The 19,915-nt window shown below is 46.6% G+C and overlaps 1 protein-coding gene and 1 long non-coding RNA gene across 3 annotated transcripts in view; one reads left to right on the forward strand and one right to left on the reverse strand.

Moving 5' to 3' along the window:
• Window positions 1-19,915, forward strand: part of LOC135424399 (uncharacterized) — a 95,048-nt gene that overhangs the window by 9,459 nt on the left and 65,674 nt on the right. The window lies entirely within an intron of this gene.
• Window positions 1,970-18,833, reverse strand: LOC135424389 (myosin heavy chain, skeletal muscle, adult-like). The gene is made up of 38 exons (XM_064675581.1): window positions 18,591-18,833; window positions 18,360-18,503; window positions 18,112-18,268; window positions 15,392-15,419; window positions 15,182-15,293; window positions 15,004-15,096; window positions 14,811-14,874; window positions 14,620-14,718; window positions 14,410-14,513; window positions 14,171-14,309; window positions 13,509-13,627; window positions 13,261-13,410; window positions 12,366-12,536; window positions 11,300-11,609; window positions 11,070-11,143; window positions 10,726-10,813; window positions 10,514-10,631; window positions 10,107-10,230; window positions 9,883-10,019; window positions 9,523-9,778; window positions 8,281-8,523; window positions 7,885-8,061; window positions 7,655-7,800; window positions 7,477-7,567; window positions 7,000-7,389; window positions 6,721-6,847; window positions 6,424-6,542; window positions 5,760-5,956; window positions 5,225-5,408; window positions 4,973-5,138; window positions 4,685-4,809; window positions 4,239-4,547; window positions 3,940-4,143; window positions 3,575-3,700; window positions 3,311-3,481; window positions 3,118-3,222; window positions 2,877-2,972; window positions 1,970-2,256 (listed from the first exon to the last, which is right to left on the reverse strand). The coding sequence occupies exons 1-38, from the start codon at window positions 18,795-18,797 to the stop codon at window positions 2,101-2,103; spliced, it is 5,826 nt and encodes a 1,941-aa protein (XP_064531651.1). The 5' UTR covers window positions 18,798-18,833; the 3' UTR covers window positions 1,970-2,100.

Below are 19,915 nucleotides of genomic sequence, written 5' to 3' on the forward strand. Positions count from 1 at the left end.
TTTGTGGGCTTCTTTCCCCCACCATTCCCTGACAGACTAAGACACCAGGGACAATAACCAACTTTGTCAGAGACATCTGGCGGTGAACATAACCTCTTATTTTTTCTCTTTCTTTCCATCTTTTCCCTTACACCTTTTAACTCTTATTCTCTCTCTCTTTTCCCTTACCCATTTTCTTGGGTGATATCTTTATGCCTTTAGATTGCCATATAACTGTAAATAATAACCAAAATGGCTACATATCTGTTTTCCTTTGCAACCAAATTGTACTAAAGTAAACCCTATATATACATATACATATACATATACATATACATATACATGTATATGTATTATATATATATATATATATATGTAAACACTGATCATATAGTATCGATTTGCTTCAATTCACCCCAAGGGATTTATTAGCAGAAAAACAAAAGTTACTTCTGCCTTGTGGGGCAGGCCGTAACAGGAGTAGAGGCTGAAATCCAATCTCCCAAATAGTAGCAGGCTTTTTACCCTCAAGTGCTGTCCTGGGTGCCCTTGGTGCCTGGAATAGAGTCATGTCATTGGGAAACATTGTGTTCCCTGCTTTTCCTTGCTTTATCAATAGCTTGAATAACACAGGCCCCAGGCACAAATAACTCTTTCATTCTGTGTCTTTTCAGGATTCTGAGTGAGAAGCTTCCTTCTTATCCCATAGCTTCATCACTTCTATAAGAGCCTTTGTTGGGATACCTTGCTGAAAGGTTTTGGAAATTCCAGTTGATTTTATCAGCTGGATTTCTCTGTCCATGTGCTCATCTATCCTCTCAAAGGTTTCTGGGTTGTTTCACATATAAGACTGAGTTGAATTTAACAGAATGCTCCCTTTGGAAGGACATAAACTATCTGTCCACAGTTGCCCATACCAACTCTTTCTGTGAGGTGTTACATGTGCTTGATCCAGGGCTCACTGGGAGTTCAGAAGCTGTGGCTGTGGCAGTGAACTCCAGCCCTGGGAGCTCTGCTCCAACAGGCAGTGACTGAAACTGAACATGAGGGCTTTCTACCACTGCTCTCAAGTCCTCATTGTCAGTTTAAATGGATCTCTGCTCAGGCCCAGAATCAAGCTGCCATTTGTCTGCCCAGCTTCTTTGTTACAGCTTCTGCACATTGAATGGAAAATCAGTAGTGCAGGCAGGAAATGACAGCTACTAATGAACTGTATTTCCCTTCCTCTAATGGGATACTGCAAGCTCTCTCTTCTCGCTGTCTACTCTGACCTCTCTTGCCATAAGCAAGTGAGAAAAACTCTAGTCAAGGCCTTGGGTTTCTACACTGTCAGTAGGGAAAGCACCACACTGCACAGCTGGGCTTTCTCACGAGGAAAGAAAGATTCCCCCAGGCAGGGTGGAGTTTCAGAGTAGTGTGCTAGAAACTCAGCTTTTGTAGACATTGATCTGATTTATAGGAATTAAAGGAATTATCAGAGAACTGTCACCAACCTTCTCCAGTTTTAGTCCATGGGAATGGTCTTCTAATTAAAATCAAGCAAAAATAGTGGAGATGAAAGAACACCTTCTGTCAGCTTCACAAAAACACATAAACTCTTTTGGTTATCAGCCCTCCACAAGTCTGTCTTGGATAAAGGCCAGCAAGAGGAGCAGCTCACACCTGCCAGTTGCACAGCTGGAAGGTGCTGAGGTGCTGTATGGGTGAATATAAGATGTTGTCTGGGATACAACAGTAGGAAGACTGAACTCACAGGAGTTCAGTCAAGAATTCTTGTCCTTGATTTCTCTTCATGTGATGTTAAATTTCTATTCATAACTCAGTTCCTAAGAAATAAAGAAGGGACAAGTAGTAAGGAACTAGATGACTAAAAGCTGTGTTGTGACATGGGTGAACAGAGGTATTAAAAGGCAAGACTGTGATCAAAGACTAATGGTGATACAGATCTAACCTTTAAAACCAGAAACAAATGAAAACATTGCTCATGGTGTTCACAGAAAGGAATCTACAAGTTTTATCATCTACGCATTGAAATGGCTACAAAGACTAATGATTGAAGGAAGTGACAGAGAGTTCACATTTTGTGCAGCCCTCAGGTCACTTTGCTGCTTTGTGACATCCTCACTCTTCCTCTTCTATCTTCTTCCCATGCATGTCCCGGCTCTTCACTCGGAGCTTGTTGACCTGTGACTCTGCAATATCAGCCCGTTCCTCGGCTTCCTCCAGCTCGTGCTGGATCTTGCGGAACTTGGAGAGGTTGACATTGGAGAGCTCCTCCTGTGTGGGGAGAGGGAGTTGGTGGTGAGGAGCCCAGGGCAGGGATTTCACTCCTCCTGCACCTCGGCCTTGTGGGGCTGCAGCTCTTCCCTGGGAGGAGGCACAAACCTCCATCCCCCTCCCACCACTGCTCACATGTCAGCTCACCCCAACCTCCTCATCCTCCCCTTCCCAGGACCCCTCTGGGAAAAGCATCACCAGGACTGTGTCATATGTGAGGAACAGCTTTGTCACTTGGATTTGTCACTTGTGCTCTTGTTCTCCCACTACTTGCTGCCTGATTATCAGTGTCACTTATCAGGCTGAGAAAGATCCTGAAGCATTCTGCTGCTGACTATTAGCAGAGATTCAGGAACTTCTCAGTGAGTGGATGTGGCCCCTGGGTTTGTTTGCTCTGATCTCTCATATGAAACAGGCTGTAGAACTTGCCTCAGTTCATCCCTGACTGCAAAGTGCCCAGGGCTCACCAAGGCCTCATGACACGACAGCAAAACAGCGAGGCCAAGGCTGTTGTGTCTTGGGAGTTTCTTTCAAGCCCCTTTCCTGGTGTTCAGCCTCATTCAGTGCCTGTGCTGCCCCAATGGAAGGTGGCCCTTGCCCATTCTTCCAGCAATACTTACAGCTTCCTCAGCCTGTCTCTTGTAGGATTTCACCTTCATTTGCAGCTTGTCCACCAGATCCTGCAGCCTGAGAACATTCTTCCTGTCTTCCTCAGACTAGAGGAGATGGTAAGGAGGAAGGAGAATGAATTCTTGGTTCTGCATCCCACAGGGTTAGGAAATCCCCTTGGGGATGGTGTGTGCAAAATGAGACTTGCTGTGAGAAAACTCTGTCCAAGCCCAAGGAGGCCTCCAGCCTTACCTGGTAGGTGAGTTCCTTCACCCTCCTCTCGTACTTGCGCACACCCTTCACGGCTTCAGCGCTGCGCTTCTGCTCAGCATCAACCTCCCCTTCCAGCTCCCGCACCTGCAATGAGAAGCCCGTCCCTGCAGCTTCCCTTGAGGTGTCTCTCCAAGGGATGGGGTCACTCATGCACCAACACAGCCCTACTCACCCTGGCCTCCAGCTTCTGGATTTGCTTCTTGCCTCCTTTCAAGGCCAACTGCTCTGCCTCTTCCAGACGGTGCTGCAGGTCCTTCACTGTCTGGTCCAGGTTCTTCTTCATCCTCTCCAGGTGGGCACTGGTGTCCTGCTCCTTCTTCAGCTCTTCTGCCATCATGGCCGCCTGAGCAGAGCAAGAGGTCAAAGCCCTTGTGAGGCTGGAGACATTTTGGGGAGAATACATCCCCCATCAGCAATGAAAGGAGCCCCGACTCACATCTGTGATGGCCTTCTTGGCCTTCTCTTCAGCATTGCGGGCCTCCTGGATCGTATCCTCCATTTCGCTCTGAATCTGAGAAATGTCTGTCTCCAGCTTCTTCTTGGTGTTGATCAAGCTGGTGTTCTGTGCAACAGGAAAGACAGGAATGGTGCTGTCAGTCCAAATGCCTGCACACCAAGGCCTGAAAGTGCAAGTAGAGTTTAGGAAAATTTTTAATGCAAGAGACTTGCGTTAAACCGGGCATTAGAGGCTGGCTGGGGGGACAGCACATTTCAGCAAGTGTTTACACACTTACAAGGTGCGGGACAATCTCCCTCTTTTTTATCCCTTGTGGATGGGATTAATTTCCAGCAATGCCTGACCTGGGTGTGGAGGAGCTGTGCACGTTCAGTGGCATCCAGGAGCTCCTGCTCAGCCAGTTTCCTCGACCGCTCCGTCTGCTCCAGGGCTGCCCGTAGCTCCTCAACTTCAGCCTGCAGCAGGTTTGCTCTGCGCTCCACCATGGCCACCTGCTCCTTCAGGTCATCCTGGGTCCTGAGAGCATCGTCCAAGTGTAGCTGGGTGTCCTGTAAGAGAGACAAGAGGAATTACAAGGCATCAGTGTGTGCTTGGGTGCCAAAAATATCAGGGGTCTCTCTATCTGTAGTTTTGCTGAACAGACCTTGAGCACTCCCTGTGTGTTTCTCAGGTTCTTTTGTGCCTCGGCAGCCTGGCGGTTGGCATGGCTGAGCTGGATCTCCATTTCATTCAGGTCTCCCTCCATCTTCTTCTTCAGCCTCAGGGCTTCATTCCTGCTCCTGATCTCAGCATCCAGGGTGCTTTGCATGGAGTCTACAACTCGGAGGTGGTTCCTTTTCAGCTGGTCAATCTCCTCATCTTTCTCTGCTATCTTCCTGTCAATCTCAGACTTCACCTGGTTGAGCTCCAGCTGCAGGCGCAGGATCTTCCCCTCTTCATGTTCCAGAGAGGCCTGGATATGCATCAGGAACAGTGACTTAGACAACCACTTACTTTCTAAGCAATCTTTAACGGGGGTCTTAATGAAACCTAGGCTTCTTTTTCTGCCCCATCTCCAAAACATTTACAATAATTTTTAGTAGTGTGTACCTCAGCTTCCTCCAGGGACGCTTGCAGTTCAGATTTCTCCTGCTCAACTTGCTTCTTGACTTTCTCCAGCTCATGAATTGCCTTTCCTCCCTCCGCAATCTGCTCCGTGAGGTCGGAAATCTCCTCTGTGGGAACAAAGAAAAAAGGCTTGCTCAGGCCCAGAGCAGAATGGGAAGGGCCCTGTCCCACCAGGGTGACAGGCATCTTTGCAGAGCTGCAGGCACAGACCCCGCAGCAATGCTCAGCTGGTGAGAAAGCCCATCCCAGAGCAGAGGGCCAGGGACTTACGCTGCAAGTTCTTGTTCTCCCGCTTCATTGTTTCCAGGTGGTCCAAGGACTCCTCATAGGCATTCTTCATCTTAAACAGCTCCGTGCTGAGGGAGCGGGACTCCTTCTGGGAGGCCTCCAGCTCAGCCTGCGTTTCCTCATACTTCTGCTTCCATTCTGCCAGGATCTGAAGAGAAACGGGGCGTGAGTAGGGATGTGGCCATCCCGGGGGGAGGCTCTGCCCAGGAGTCCCAGGGCTGGAGCCCAAAAGACCTTGTCAAAGTTCTTCTGCTTCTTGTCCAGAGCAGCGCAGGCTGCATTGGATCGCTCCACATCAATCATCAGGTCCTCCACTTCATTCTGCAGCCTCTGCTTTGTCTTTTCCAGGGAGGCACATTTGGCATTGACAGCTTCGACGTGTTCCTCTGCATCCTGCAGGCGCTGTGCCAGCTTCTTCCTGGGAGGAGATGAGCACAGTGGCAGCTTAGAGCTTAGAAGGGAGTCAGTTCTGCACTGCCATGAGAGGGCAGTTGGCCACTTTGGGGGGTTTGAGCTGAGCACTTTTCACAGATCCTAAAGGATCTGTCCTTTCTGTGTGCATTAGGCCTGTCTTTGCACTTCTAGCCCTAAAGCCTATGCCTTCCCTTCCAATATACACTTTTTTCCTCCTCCCCTCTATCTGCTTTGCACACAAAGACAGTATATCCCTGCCTTCATCCCAGCCCTGTCTCAGCCCACTCAGAGACTCCCATTTCCCTTGACCGCTCTCAGTCTTCTGCAGTCATTTCTCATCCCACTCCCCACGTACTTGGCCTCCTCGAGCTCCTCCGTGCGCTGAATCGCGTCCGTCTCGTATTTGGTTCTCCACTGGGCCACTTCGCTGTTGGCCTTGGACAGGGCGCGCTGCAGCTCCCCCTTGGCTTCCTGCTCCTCCTCATATTGTTCCCGGAGCAAGTCACAGTCGTGGCGAGCGGACTGCAGGGCGTGGGCCAGGGCGTTCTTGGCCTGTGGGGACATGAGCGTGGGTAACTCCAACACTTGTCTTGAGATGCCTCTTGACACCGAAATTGGCAGTGAAATTAGAATGAACCTCTAATTAGGCAAATAAGAGAGCTGGCATCTGATGGAGCCCTTACTGATGTGTCTGGAGGATCAGGACATGTTAGTGACAGGTGCTCTGGGGACAGTAATCAGCTGTTTGTGTAAATGTTTTGACATGTGTGGCTGAATCCTGTCTTAGAGAGGATCATCAGAATGGCAAGAAAGCCTTGTGGAGTGCTTCCTCCAGCATCTAAAGCATCACACATCCTTCCCTCTCCAGCTCACGAGTAGAAGTTTGTGTACTATTGGTGTTCCCTCCAGTCCTACAGGTGTTTGGGGAAAGAACATGGAACCTGTCTTGGGTCAGACTATAGGATTCTCCAGATTATCCAGGGGTGACCCAGGCTGTGGACACTAGGGTGCTTCCATACCTTGATTTCTTCCTCTAGATGCCTCTTGAGTTCCTCAATCTGTTGGGTAAATCCTTGCTTGCCCCTAGACAGCTGAGAAATCAGAGCATCTTTTTCCTCCACCTGGCGGGAATATTCACCTGGGAAGGGTAAAGGGAAAAAAGGGAACCAGACTATTAATCCTATGACCCTTTCTGCCTGTAAAGCCATGTAACCAGGAGTGGCCTGAGAGGTTATACCAGCTGTCACGTTGCACCCAAAGGTGTGCTCATGGCGTGCAGGTCCTCCCACTGCACTTGAGGAATGAGGATGTCTCACCTGACTCTGTCTGCAGACGAGCTCTTTGAGTATTGAGGTCATTGATCATGCGCTGATTCTGCTCCTCCTTCGTTTTTAACTCACTCAGCTGATCTTCCAGTGTGCGACACATCTTCTCCAGGTTTGCCTAGGGAGCAAACACAGGGAAGGGAAGGAGATGAACGCCTGCACTCTGCCTCATTCTCACAGCAGGGATATTGTCTATGGGAATGTGACTGGTAGATGCAGCCTTTGTGCCACACCTTGGCCCTGCGAGCATGTTCTACTGCAATTCCATACCTTGGCTTTGGAGACAGACTCCATGTTACTGGCCAAGTCATCAATCTCCATCTTGAGCTCGCTCTTCTCCTTCTCCAGCTTCTGCTTGACGCGCTGCAGGTTGTCGATCTGCTCCCCCAGCTCAGCTGTGCTGTCCGCGTGCTTCTTGCGCAGGGCGGCAGCCGTGGCTTCGTGCTGCAGCGTGGCCTCTTCGAGGTCCCGGCGCATCTTCTGGAATTCTGCCTCCCGCTTCTTGTTCATCTCCACCTGAGCTGCCGTCGCCCCTCCTGCTTCTTCCAGGCGCTCGCTGATCTCCTCCAGCTCCCTGGACAGGTCAGCCCGATGCTTCTCTGCTTTAGCGCGAGAGGTTCGCTCGGCCTCGATTTCCTCCTCCAGTTCCTCAATACGGGCCTGGAGAACACGAGGGACCCTTCACACCCGTGCCCTCCTCCTCCCTGAGCTGAGCCTGGGGCAGGCAGGGGAAGGGCAGACACTTGCCTGCAGCTCCTTGATCTTCTTCTGTAGTTGCATGCCCAGGGCTTGTTCATCCTCGATTTTGCTCTGGATCTGGCTGATTTCAAAGTCTTTCCTTTGGGCAAAGCAAAGTGGGTTACAGCTCAAAGGAAGAAGACAAGAGCTGCAGCCCAGCACTGAGGTGCCCCAGGGCCACACTCACTTCTTCAGTTTCTCATCCAGCTGCTGCTTATCATTCTCCAGATCCATGATGCTGTCCTGGGCCAGCTTCAGGTCTCCTTCCAGTTTCCTCTTGGCTCTCTCCAGGTCCATGCGCAGTTTCTTCTCTTGCTCCAGGGACCCTTCCAGCTACACAGAACAAGGCCATGAGTGCTCCACCAGCCAGCTCAAACTCCATACCTGTCTGTTCCTGCTGTGTGTCCGTGGGCTTACATCGTCCACTTGCTGCTCCAGCTTGGTCTTGGCTTTGGTCAGTGTATTGACTTTGTCCTCTTCTACCTGCAGGTCATCCAGGGTCTGCTGATGGGCCTCTTGGAGGGCTTTCTTCTCTTTTGTCAGCTTGGCGATGGTCTCGTCCAGGGCTGCCATCTCCTCTGTGAGGTTTTTCACCTACAAATATGAGCAATTATCAAAATTCAGTTGAAAACTTGCTTGGTGATTCAGGGAAATTCTCCCTCTGCTGTGCTTAGCCACAAGTTGCACTTTTCTTTTCACTGCTTAGGTCAGGCCCAGCTCATGTGCTTGAAAGCCAACACATCCTTAGGTTGCTCCTTTGCTCCTAGAAACAATGATTTTTTGACCCTTTAATGTGACTCCCTGTGTGTGTACCTTGTTTTCAGTGGCGTGCTTTTCCTTCTCCACCTTGGCCAGTGTTAGCTCAAGGTCATCAATATCTTTCTTCAGCTCTGAACATTCATCCTCCAGTTTCCTCTTCTTGGCTGTCAGCTCAGCATTGATTTCCTCCTCATCCTCAGCCCTTTCAGTCACTTCCTTAATTTTGGCTTCCAGCTGGATTTTGGTTTTGATGAGCTGGTCACACCTTTCCTCAGCATCAGCCAGGCTATCTGCTTCCTGGTGGGGAGACAGAATTTTGTGGGTTGCAGTATTTTGAACTTTCTGTGCTCTGTCTTTTGTATCACTGAGTAGGCTTGTGTTAAAATGGGAGCTGAACCTGACTTTCAAGTCCAGCAACTGGAAGATCTTGACTGGTGTTTACTGTAAACCTCATCATTTGGAATCAATATTTATTCTATAATTTCTGTGTCTCCTAAATATGCCTCGCTGGTTGAGTGCCCATGACAATGCTTCATAGCACAAACACAAAAGCACAACCTAACAGTGGTTACTTCCATCACTAATTTCGTCAGGAGCAAGGGCTTAGTGTTTTTTTTTTTCTGATGGAAAATGCATCTAGCAGCTTTTTCTTTTTAATTGTCTCAACAAAAGTCTTAAAATATTTGGGATGTAATGGCTTTTACATTTCTGACAATATATTAGTTGAGAAAGGTACTTATCACTTTCCTACAGGCATTAAAATTGCTGCAAGACCAATAAAGTTCTTGCCCTCATCTACCTCTGTGGCTTCTTTAAAGACCACATCAAGCATTTCCTTAACTAGTTGACCACTTCATTTGGTGTTAAGAAACTGCCTTTTCCTAATTGAGTTTGAATGGGAAGTATCTGTGTTTCTGAAAGTAATCAAGGCCTTCTAGTGTAGCTGTAGATGGGAAAAGTGTGTGCTTCCCTGGTTTGCCTTTACTGCATTAGACAGAAGCATTTTTTGAAAGCTGTTTCCCTTCCAGTTCAGAGCTCTCAGATGTGCAGCACATGTTGGCTGCTGTTTCATGGCTCTTTCCTCAGACAGCAGGAATGATGAGTGTCGTGTGGGGCTGCCATAGGTCTCACCCTGCCCATGCCAGTGCCTGTTTCCTCAGCATTACAGTGCCTTAGAAGGTGTGATTTAGACTGTTTTCTACTACCCATCAGTTCCTGCGAGTTACTGCATAGGATAAGATGCCTTCTGACAGTTTATCATTCTTTTTCCACGGAGAAACAAACAGTGATACTCACAGCCTGCACTTGGAGCTGCAGGTCATTTTTCTCCTGCACCAGTGCTACCATTTTCTCCTCCAGTTCCTTCCGCTTTGCCTCAGACTTTGCAAGCTCTTCCTTGGTTTTCTCAAACTCTTCCTTCATGTTGGCCATCTCCTTCTCAGACTCTGCACTCTTCAGCAAGGGCTTGATCTTGAAGAACAGCTTCATCCAGGGCCAGTGTTTGACGTTCATGAATGCACGAATGTTGTACTGGATGCAGAAGATGGACTCCCTGAAAATGAATTCACATGGTTACTGTATATTCTGTGTTTGGTGAAATTAGACTCAATTAGCCAACTACCAGTAGAACACAACAAATGATTGAGAAGTATCTACCTCCTTTCCACCATTCTCTTGTACTCGACTCTCATCAAGAAACCTCTGCACCTGGCTTGTATCATGGTCATGATCTCTGCTAGTTTCTCATCTCTCATCTCCTCCAGCACACCTATCAGCCCAGCTTTGAAGAACACCTTGAAAAAAGGCAAGATTGTAATACATTGGTCTTGGGTAGTGCATGGCTGGGGGACACAGTGTTTGAATACAGGACTTCATTCTACCTTGGTGTGACCAAATCTGTACTGGGTGTGGTCAACATCAATGGACCCAAGAAGCTTCTCAGAAGCCTTCTTGTTGTCCATGAACTGACCCTCTGGGATAGCACTGGCATTAAGCACTCTATATCTGCAGAAGAAAGCAGAACATGAAGAAATGCACATTTCTGAAACTGTGACTGAAGCTCACAGCCTACTCAGCAATAGCTGAGTAATGTCAGCTTTTAGAGAGGGCATCCTCTCAAGACAGTGAAAGTGAACCTTTCACACCATTATCTCAGAACCCAAGAGAATCCTACAATCAACATAAAATAAATCATAATTTCACAATTAAACATGCCAATGTAAAATGTTTCAAGTTTTTAAGATGATCAGGCTTGGTCTGAACGGGCGGAAAGGTGCAGTGCTCTTACCTCTGTTTGAAGTCAGCATAGAGGACTCTGCTGGGGAACCCTTTCCTGCAGATCCTGATCCCTTCCAACACGCCGTTACAGCGCAGCTGGTGCAGCACCAGCTCGTGCTCCATGGCACCTGACAAAGACCAGCATTAGTGACTACCCTGCTCTCTGACACTCAGGAAAGGAGCTTCTGCTGCTCAAGTTTTCCTCCTCTTGGATGTCCTTACCAGGTGTTTTTGTTTCATTTGGGATGATGCACCGTACAAAGTGAGGGTGGGTGCTCCTCAGGTTGGCCATCAGCTTGTTTAAATTCTCCTGTGAGATTGCAAGGTGAAGTTTAGATTAAATTGAGGAATAATCTCATGCTGACTATGATGTTCATGTAAAAAGTGAGTGTTTCCTTCTGTGTCTTGAAATACAAGAAATGCATGATTATTTTGGTGTAAAATTTCTATAAATATGAATCTGGGTCTTCTCCAGGAATTAGAGGGATCTCCTCTTATATCAATTCCACTAAATTCCTGTGTTATTTCAGAGGATATTTTAATGAGGCAATGGATTCTGCTCTTACCCTGAAAAGAGCAGAGACAGTCTGGAAAGAAGAACCCTTCTTCTTGCCTCCTTTCTTGCCACCACCACCACTGTCTGTGTATCAAAGTAAAAAAAAAAAAAAGTATTAGAATGTGGATATTGCAATTAGGAAATACAGAACACAAAGTAGCTTTAGAATTTTAGTGTTTGTGGCTTTAAATCTGAGAAAAATTTGTCCCACACTAAAAATACAATTTTCACTGAACTGACCTGCATCTGCTCCACCATAGTTGGCAAAGAGTAAGGCCAAGGTCTTCACAGATGATTTCTGGTACAGCCCAATGACAGTTTCATTCAGGGGGTCCTTGTTCTTCTCCAGCCACCCAGTGATGTTGTAGTCCACTGTGCCAGCGTAGTGCACCAGGGAGAAGTGGGCCTCAGCCTTGCCTTTGGCAGGCTTGGGCTTCTGGAAGTTGTTGGACTTGCCCAGGTGCTGGTCATAGAGCTTGTTCTTGAAAGAGGTGTCAGTTGCCTTGGGGAACATGCACTCCTCTTCCAGGATGGAGAAGATGCCCATGGGCTGGAAGGTATCACAGGAAATGACAAATAAAGATGATAATGGAAATGTCCAAGGCCACATTGGATGGGACACTGACCAACCTGGTCTAGGGCAAGGTGTCCCTCTCTGGCAGGGGGTTGGAACGAGATGTTCTTTAGGTTCCCTTCCAACCCAGACCACTCTGTGATTCTATGACAGTGACAAGAAGCCTGTGCTACGAACATCAGAGGTACTACTGGGGTGCTTTAGCATCCCAGCCTGGATGAGGGCCTGGCTTTGTCAGGAGTTGTTCTCAGGCAGGGAGCCTATTTCTGCCTTCCCTTTGCCTCCCTGCAGCCAGTCTTCATGGAACTGCACATTGGAATTGGTGCAGAATTAGAGGGAGCAGTGCTAAACAGAAACGTAATTGGGAAAAGAGCCACAAGAGGCCCTGTGGTTGTGGGAGGTCCAGTGAGATGATACTTATTGCCCAGATTTGTCTGTGGACTTCATATTTGAGCCTTCAAAGGAAAAAGAAAAGGAGACTGACTTTGCTTTGTTTTAAAAGCACTCTCACTCTTGGTGGGAGTCCAGGCTACTTTTCCGAGCTTGAAGACCAGAAAATGCAGGACTGATGACACAGAGGTGCATTTCCCCTTTTCTCTTCCCCAGACGAAACTAAATTTCAGTGCAAAATATTTTGCTTAACTGATGCTGCATGTCTGGCTCTGAGCTGAACCTGCCTCAGAAACATCACATAATTCCAGCATTCATCATACATGTGTATGGGAGAGGTACCTTCTCAATGAGCTCAATGCAGGCAGCCAGGTCCATCCCAAAGTCAATGAACTCCCACTCAATTCCCTCCTTCTTGTACTCCTCCTGCTCCAGCACGAACATGTGGTGGTTGAAGAACTGTTGCAGTTTCTCATTGGTGAAGTTGATGCACAGCTGCTCAAAGCTGTTGAACTGCCCAAAGCAAGGAAAGGTGCACGGGTTCTCAAAGCGTGCCAAACACCACAGGCCTTTGCTGGCATTCTCCTAAGGCTGGTTGAAGTTCCACAGCTGAAACACCATCCCCAACCCTACTGTCTCAGCCTGTGTTTCCTTAGCAGGGCTTCTATTGCACCACTCCCTAGCCTTGAAGGATTTTTTTATCGTTACCTCTGAAATCAAGCTACAATTCTTTTTCCCTGTGCTACTCAACAGCAAATCCTTTGGTAACCTCAGCTGCTCCATTGGGTATGTGTTGCAGGTTTCTGACCTCCTGGACAGTGGAAACCTCCTCAGTGTCCCACCCAAGGATTTCTCTGCCCTCGCATCAATAATCTGGGGGTTTCTGTGCTCAGGAAACATGCTGGGAGCTTGCCCACGGCACAGCCTTTCCTTGGTTTTCCAAGAGCATCCAGCCCTTTGGCCCAAAGCTGTGTGAGCCTTGGTCCTCGAGCTCTCTCTCTGTTTGCAAAGCCTTTGTGAGCTCATGGGCCTCTGTTTGCCAGAAAGGCAATGTTAGAATTGGTGTTTGTCAGCAAAGCCTTTTGAGGGGGCTACAGTGACAGAGAAGAGGGAGGGGTTCCTAGAAAACATCAGATGAGAAGGATAAACTTTTGAATCCTCTCAAAAAGTGTGTCTGAGTTCTCATGACCCCTCCTCGCTCCTCACTTGACTAGGGTGTCAAATCCTTGTTCCTTACATCAAAGATCTCGAAGCCAGCAATGTCCAGCACACCAATGAAGTACTGCCTGGGCTGCTTCGTGTCCAGCTGTTGGTTGATGCGAACAACCATCCACAGGAACATCTTCTCAAACATAGCCTTTGCCAGGGCACCCACTGAATTGTTCACCTAAAGCAGAGGAGACAGGACCAGAGTTCCCTCCCGGGGTCACAGAAGAATGCTCATGTACTCCCTCAAGCCATGCATTGTCAACCTCCAGATTTTACCTGTGTCACGTTTTGACCTTTGGTCACATACTCATTCCCAACCTTGACTCGGGGATAACACAAGGCCTTCAGAAATTCAGCTGAGTTAAGGCCCGTCAGGTAGGCAGCCTTGTCAGCCACTAGAGATGGGGAAAGGAAGAGAAAAGTATTTCATGGATGGTGTTCATATTTTAGGAATGGAAAAGCATTGATCTGATCCCATACAGAAAGCTTGGGAAGGAATGTGAATTGTGCAAGCTAATGATGGCCTTCTTTGAAAGCAAGAAAAGGTATGGCTTAGATAGGAGTAGCTTGAACCTGGAATTTCCCAGAAGAATCCCAAAAGCCTCTAGTAATGCATGAGGTGAGCATGCGGTGGCCACGTGCATTTCTGGGTAGCAAAGCTTAGGGGAGTTATTTCACCAAAAATACAACTGGACATCATGGTTTCTTAATGGTTGAAGGGTTTCGAGAGAGAGAAAGACAATCACTGGACAGAATAATGGAACTTCCCATAGCTGAGAAAACACCTCTGCATTTAGATGGACTATATACAAAGATGGGTTTCTCGGTGTTGTATGTGGAGACTCAGCCCAACAGAGGTCTGTCTTTGGAGGCTTAACATATCACCTCTGGAGTCAGACAAGTGCTTTAAACAAATCAGTCACTGAATTTGCTGATACCTTCTGTGCCATCAGGCTCTGCCTGCTCCTCTCGTTGTTTCTGCTTGAACTTCAGGTTCCCATAGTGCATGACAGCCCCTGTCAGCTTGTAGATGGCTGTTTTCTCATCAGGAGTAAAGCCCAGGATATCAATGGCACTCTGCAGTAAAAAAGCATGAATTTGAATACATGTCCTTAGTGGGTCACTGATGTCACCCTCAAGATATGCACAGTAGAGACCTTTTTGCTGTGTTACTCACATCTGTTGCCATCAGCTCCTCCTGGTCATCAATGCTGGGAACAGTGACCTCCCCTTGACTCACATAGTGGAAATCATAAGGGTTGGTGGTGATGAGAAGCATGTCTGAAAGCAGGAAGAGGCAAGGCACAGGCTTAGTTTTGCCAAGCAAGTGACAGAGGGAACTGTTGCTCAGGGTTCATCCTCAAAAAGCCATAATGCTCCTTCCTACCAATTAGCTCTGGCTTCTTGTTGGACATGATCTGATAAAAGATGTGGTAGCTTCTTTCCGCCTTGAGCTGGAAAGTGACTCTGGACTTCTCCAGCAGATCTGCCCAGGAAGGTTGAAAGAGTTAGGCACAGCAATGCACATGGAGGTGGGAATTTGGGAAGGCATTGGACCAGTCCAGGAGAGTCTCTTACAAGTTTCAATGTCAGCAGAAGCCAGTTTGCCTGTGGGCCCAAAGTGGATTCTGATGAATTTGCCCTGTTAAGGAGAAGCAGCAGCATTTCAGCCTGTATGGTTTCTTCTGACATCTCCTTTACATGGAGACCTGCTCAGGCATCACTTGCCCTGCCATGAGAGGGAGAGATTTTGTCCAAGTCACCAACTCACAAAGCGCGAGGAGTTGTCATTCCTCACGGTCTTGGCGTTTCCAAAGGCCTCCAGCAGTGGGTTGGCGCTGATGATTTGATCCTCAAGCGTCCCCTGCAGGGGGAAAATTATTCACTGACTGTGTTGAGTCAACAGGGCAATGACAGCCCAAGTGTCCAGTCTGTTCTTCCTGACTCACCTGCATTTTGCCTGACTGCTCCTCCTTTTTCTTCTCCCCGCTGGCTGCAATTGTTGCAAAGTACTGGATGACACGCTTTGTGTTCACAGTCTTCCCGGCACCGGATTCTCCGCTGTCAGAGCAAGGAGAGAAGCAGAGAGCGTGTGGTCAGGCAGGAGGGGCCCTGGCCCTGGGCAGCCCCTCAGGGACCCGAGCAGGGGGTGTACGTACGTGATCAGGATGGACTGGTTCTCCCGATCTGGGGAAGAGACAGAAATGAAGAGATTATTAGTGCACTGGCAATAGGCAGCTAATTCCTTTCATAAATGTCTCTACTGTCACCACTTTCAAACATTTTAATGTTCCCAGCTGCAGCTGGGAAGCTGATATGTCAGCCCTGATATGCTTGGCAGGTGTAGCAAATGTGCTTCTTTTTCTAGGTATTCTCTTCATGTCAACCTGCTCATTTTCTTTATGAAAATGATTTCAGCTAAGGGGCAGTTTTGTATAATTGCTGAGTAAATGATCTATCAGTCAGCTGAGGTGAACTGGGTCATGTGTTTCTCATAAGCTTTACAACAGAAGCAACAAGTACTCCTCATCAGTCCGCAAGACCCCTAAATGTTTTTTATGTCAGTAGCCAGTTGATTGTTGCGTAAAGAAAATCATGGAAACTTCATAAATCTTTACCAGAACAGTCTCTCATGCTCTAGAATATTGAAATTTTGATACTTCCAGACCTCAATTTGATATCTGTGTGTGCAGTAGCTTGAGCTGAGTTTGCTTTCCAGAATTTTGTCTGGTTGCTTTTTTAACCCATGCTCACCTCTTTTTGTGTTGCTTCAACTTTTATCATTCAATCTGCTGCATTTTTAAACTATTTAATGATGAAGGAAAAAAATGTTCCTCGTGGTAAGCTTGTTTTTTCCTGTACTCTGTCTTGTCTATTCACCTTCTCTATGCCATGCATAACTTTATAAAGTAGCAAAAATCATTTTTCTACAGTTACCAGTGCAGACATCCTATTCTAACCTTAGGGAAGCCTTTTCATCTTCATCTTGACCTCTTTCATTTGACAATGTTCTTTTGTGAAGAAGGAAGGCTGGAAATGCACACAGCACACAAGGTGCAGATACTCCTTTGTAACAACCATGATATAATGATGCTTTCTGTTTTGGTCTCTACTTCTTGCTCAGTGATTTTCAATTTCCAACTTTTTATCTCATACATTTATTATTATTGAGACAAAATGTTTGAAGCAGTATTTAAGGATATTTATAACAGAAGCAGCAGTTCTCGTCAATGAGGGTTTTTTTTCCCAGTGCCAATTGTTATACACTCTTGTTCACAAAAATTTGTTGCACCATCACTGAATAAGAACTTAATGTCATAAAGTCCCCTTGAAATTCTTCACTATTAGACTGTATCTTTACTGACCTAAAGGACTTAGTCAAATCAGAAATATTGTCATAATTTCCAGATCATTTTAAAAAATGTTGAACAACTTAAGGCCTAGGACAGATTCCTGTGCGATTTCGTTGATTAAATCTTTGCACTATGAAAACTGTAAAAAAATATTTTTACTATGTCTTCCATATTTTTAAGCAGTTCTTTTTGAATTTTCTCAATTCCATAACTATTACTGAATGCAAGTATAAAAAATATGTTAAGAATAGCTGCTTTGCAGCTGTACTGAAGTATTTCATTGAATTCAGATTACCTCAACCAGCTCTCCTTTGTTAAAATAATCAGTTTTGTAAGGCAAGACTTGTCTTTTAAAAGAGTGCATCTTTCTTCTGTATCTTCGTAAGTCACATAAATTGACGTGCCCGGTAGTTGATTTAGAGACTGCTGGTGGTTTGACTTCTACAGAAATGAATCTTACTGGGTGTACTGCTGGCTTGTGGATAGCTTGTTTTCCAGCAGGACCCCCAGGCCCCTCACAGAGCTGCTTTCCCACAGATCAGCCCCCAGCTTGTGCTGCTGCAGGGGGTTGTTGCTTCACAGGTGCAGGGCTCTGCACCCACTTGTGTTGAATTTCAGACAGGTTCTCTCTGCCCATCTCTGTAACATGCACAGCCCTCAGGGGAATCAGCCACTACTCCCAGATTTGTGTCATCAGCAAACTTGTTTAGAAGGCACCTACCCCCTCCTCCAAGTCATTGAGGAATTAAACAGTGCTGGGCCCAGTATTGACCCATGGGAGACACCACAGTTGACAGACCTCCAAGTAGACTCTGAGTCACTATTGAAGCCCTGTAAGACTTGCCATTTTGGCAGTACTCAATCCACCATCTACTTGTCCAGCCTGCTCTTCCTGAGCTTGCCTATGAGGATATCACAGGCAACAGTGTCAAAACCCTTGCTGAAGTCCAGGTAGACAACATCCACTGCTCACCCTCACTCCTCCGTGCAGTTGTCCCAATGTAGAAGGCAATCAGGTCAGGTAAGCATGATTTCCATTTGGTGAATCCACGCTGACTACTCCTGACCATCTTCTTTTATTCCTCATTCTTAGAGATGGCCTCCAGGATGAGCAGTTCTAACACCTTTACAGGGATTAAGGTGAGGCTGACAGCCCTGCAGCTCGTTGGATCCTCCTTTTTGCCCTTTTTGAAGACTCCTGTGACATTTGCTTTTTCTGGTCCTCACAATCCTCTCCAGACTGCCATGACCATTCAAATGAGAGAGAGAAGCCAAGATGTGGTGTCCTCCAGTTCCCTCAGAGTTCACAGGTCCATCCCATCAGGGCCCAGGCATTTGTGGATGTCAGGTTTGAGTAAATGGTCTCTAACCCAACCCTCAATCAAGGGAAAATCTCACTATTTCCAATGATGAGAAAGCATCACCCTCACAACAACATTAAACTAAACTGTGCAGTGAAAAGACTTTTTTTCCTCTTCTGCAAGTGTTCACAGCCAAGTAGTTTTAAAGAAAACTGAGTAACTCACCAGTCAGCATGAACTGATAGGCGTTGTCAGAGATGGAGAAGATGTGTGGAGGGGCCTCCTGGCGCTTCTTGCCTCGGTAGGCCAACACCACCTCCGGGTTGTACACGGGCAGCCACTTGTAGGGGTTGACAGTGACGCAGAAGAGACCCGAGTAGGTCTGCGAGGAAGGGACACAGCACGTTGGCTTCCCCTGGGCCTGGCAGAGCAGTTCCTCCAGCTGCCCAAAGGAAGCTGCTGCTGCCACTTACGTAGATCATCCAGGCTGCGTAACGCTCTTTGAGGTTGTACAGCACAGCGGGTTCGTGGAGGTGGGTCATCATGGCCATGTCCTCAATTTTGTCATACTTGGGAGGGTTCATGGAGAAGACTTGATCTTCCTTCACAGTCAGGGTCTGCCAAAGAATAGAGAGGTTCATGTATGTCATCTAAGAACCGAAAGTGGGAACGACATTTTATTTGTAAATCTTGCATTTACTCACCTCTCCCCCTTCAGTCTTGACAGTGACCTTGCCTGCATCCTTACTCTCAATTTTCCCTTTCACAAAGGATTCTTTAGGATGAACCACAAAGACGGATGTCTTGGCATCGAAAGGCTTGTTCTGGGCTTCGATTCTCTCTTTTTCTGATTTTCGGAGGTAAGGAGCCGCCTCCCCAAAGATGGCCAACTCAGCATCTGCAGACGTCATGTCTGCGCTTTACTGAAGGCACGTCAGCAGAGAACCCTGAGGAACAAAACAAATGTAGTATCCACAGATCATTACTTTATCTTGCTTGCAAGGACACCTTTTCCAATGCTTTCAAATGTAGCACATACTAGAATTGCTAAAACTGGCAAAATTTGCCTTCCTTGTATTTAATGATTTAAACCCAGAAGAGAAAAATATTGTTTCATCTTTGATTAATATAGAATAACCTTTTAAAAATTCTTGTTATTTGTTTCTTAGGACACTGTGCAGATTGTACTTTGGCTTTATGGGTTGTACCATCATATTTGAGAGTATGAAATACATTAAAGGAACGTTGTTATTCTAATATGAAATATAATAAAAAAAGAGTATAGATAGAAAATATACGACTGCCTTGAAAGCAGATGGAAAAACTTAGTTCGAGACCAGTTTCAAAGGGAAAAACATATTGCATAATATGCAATAATGGGGGATACTTAATTTCAGCAAATCACTAGACACAGTGCACTTACCTTGAAACTGTTCTAGGAGACAGGGCAGAGCACTGCAAAGACACTTTTATAGAGTCTGGTTGGCAGATGCTCCGGATTCTTCCTCTTTCTTCGGTCAAAACATTTTTTGGCAAACATTATTTGGCAAGGCATTGTCTGGCAAACTGAACTAAGGGCATAATTGTCATTTGATTTAAGGAGATAGAAATGTTTTGTATCTTACCAATGCTGTGAATGTATTGACTATAAATAATTTGTCTAGAAACATAAGGACAGAATCTCAATTAGTCAAAGCACTTGGAGAACTTGGATGTAGGACCAATAGATTATATTGCTACATTTCCAGTAATTTCCTCCTGGACTCAAAGCAGACTTTTGTTGCATAACTGTGGTGCAACTTTGATACATCCTCAGTCCAGCACTTGCACCCCATCACAAGCATCTTGTACTGTCACTTGAGCTGTTTAAACAGTGTCAGTTCTAAACATGCTCTTCTCCTGGTCATTGGCATTTTGACTGCTAAAAGAGCTCAGAGGATAAAGCTCAGGGAAGAGCACAGGGGCAAGGTCAGAACAAATGGTGCCTGTGGTCTGTAATTCCCTGGGTCTTCCTTATGCCCCTTTTTAA

The sequence above is a fragment of the Pseudopipra pipra genome, chromosome 19, assembly GCF_036250125.1.
Source record: "Pseudopipra pipra isolate bDixPip1 chromosome 19, bDixPip1.hap1, whole genome shotgun sequence".
Lineage (NCBI taxonomy): Eukaryota > Metazoa > Chordata > Aves > Passeriformes > Pipridae > Pseudopipra > Pseudopipra pipra.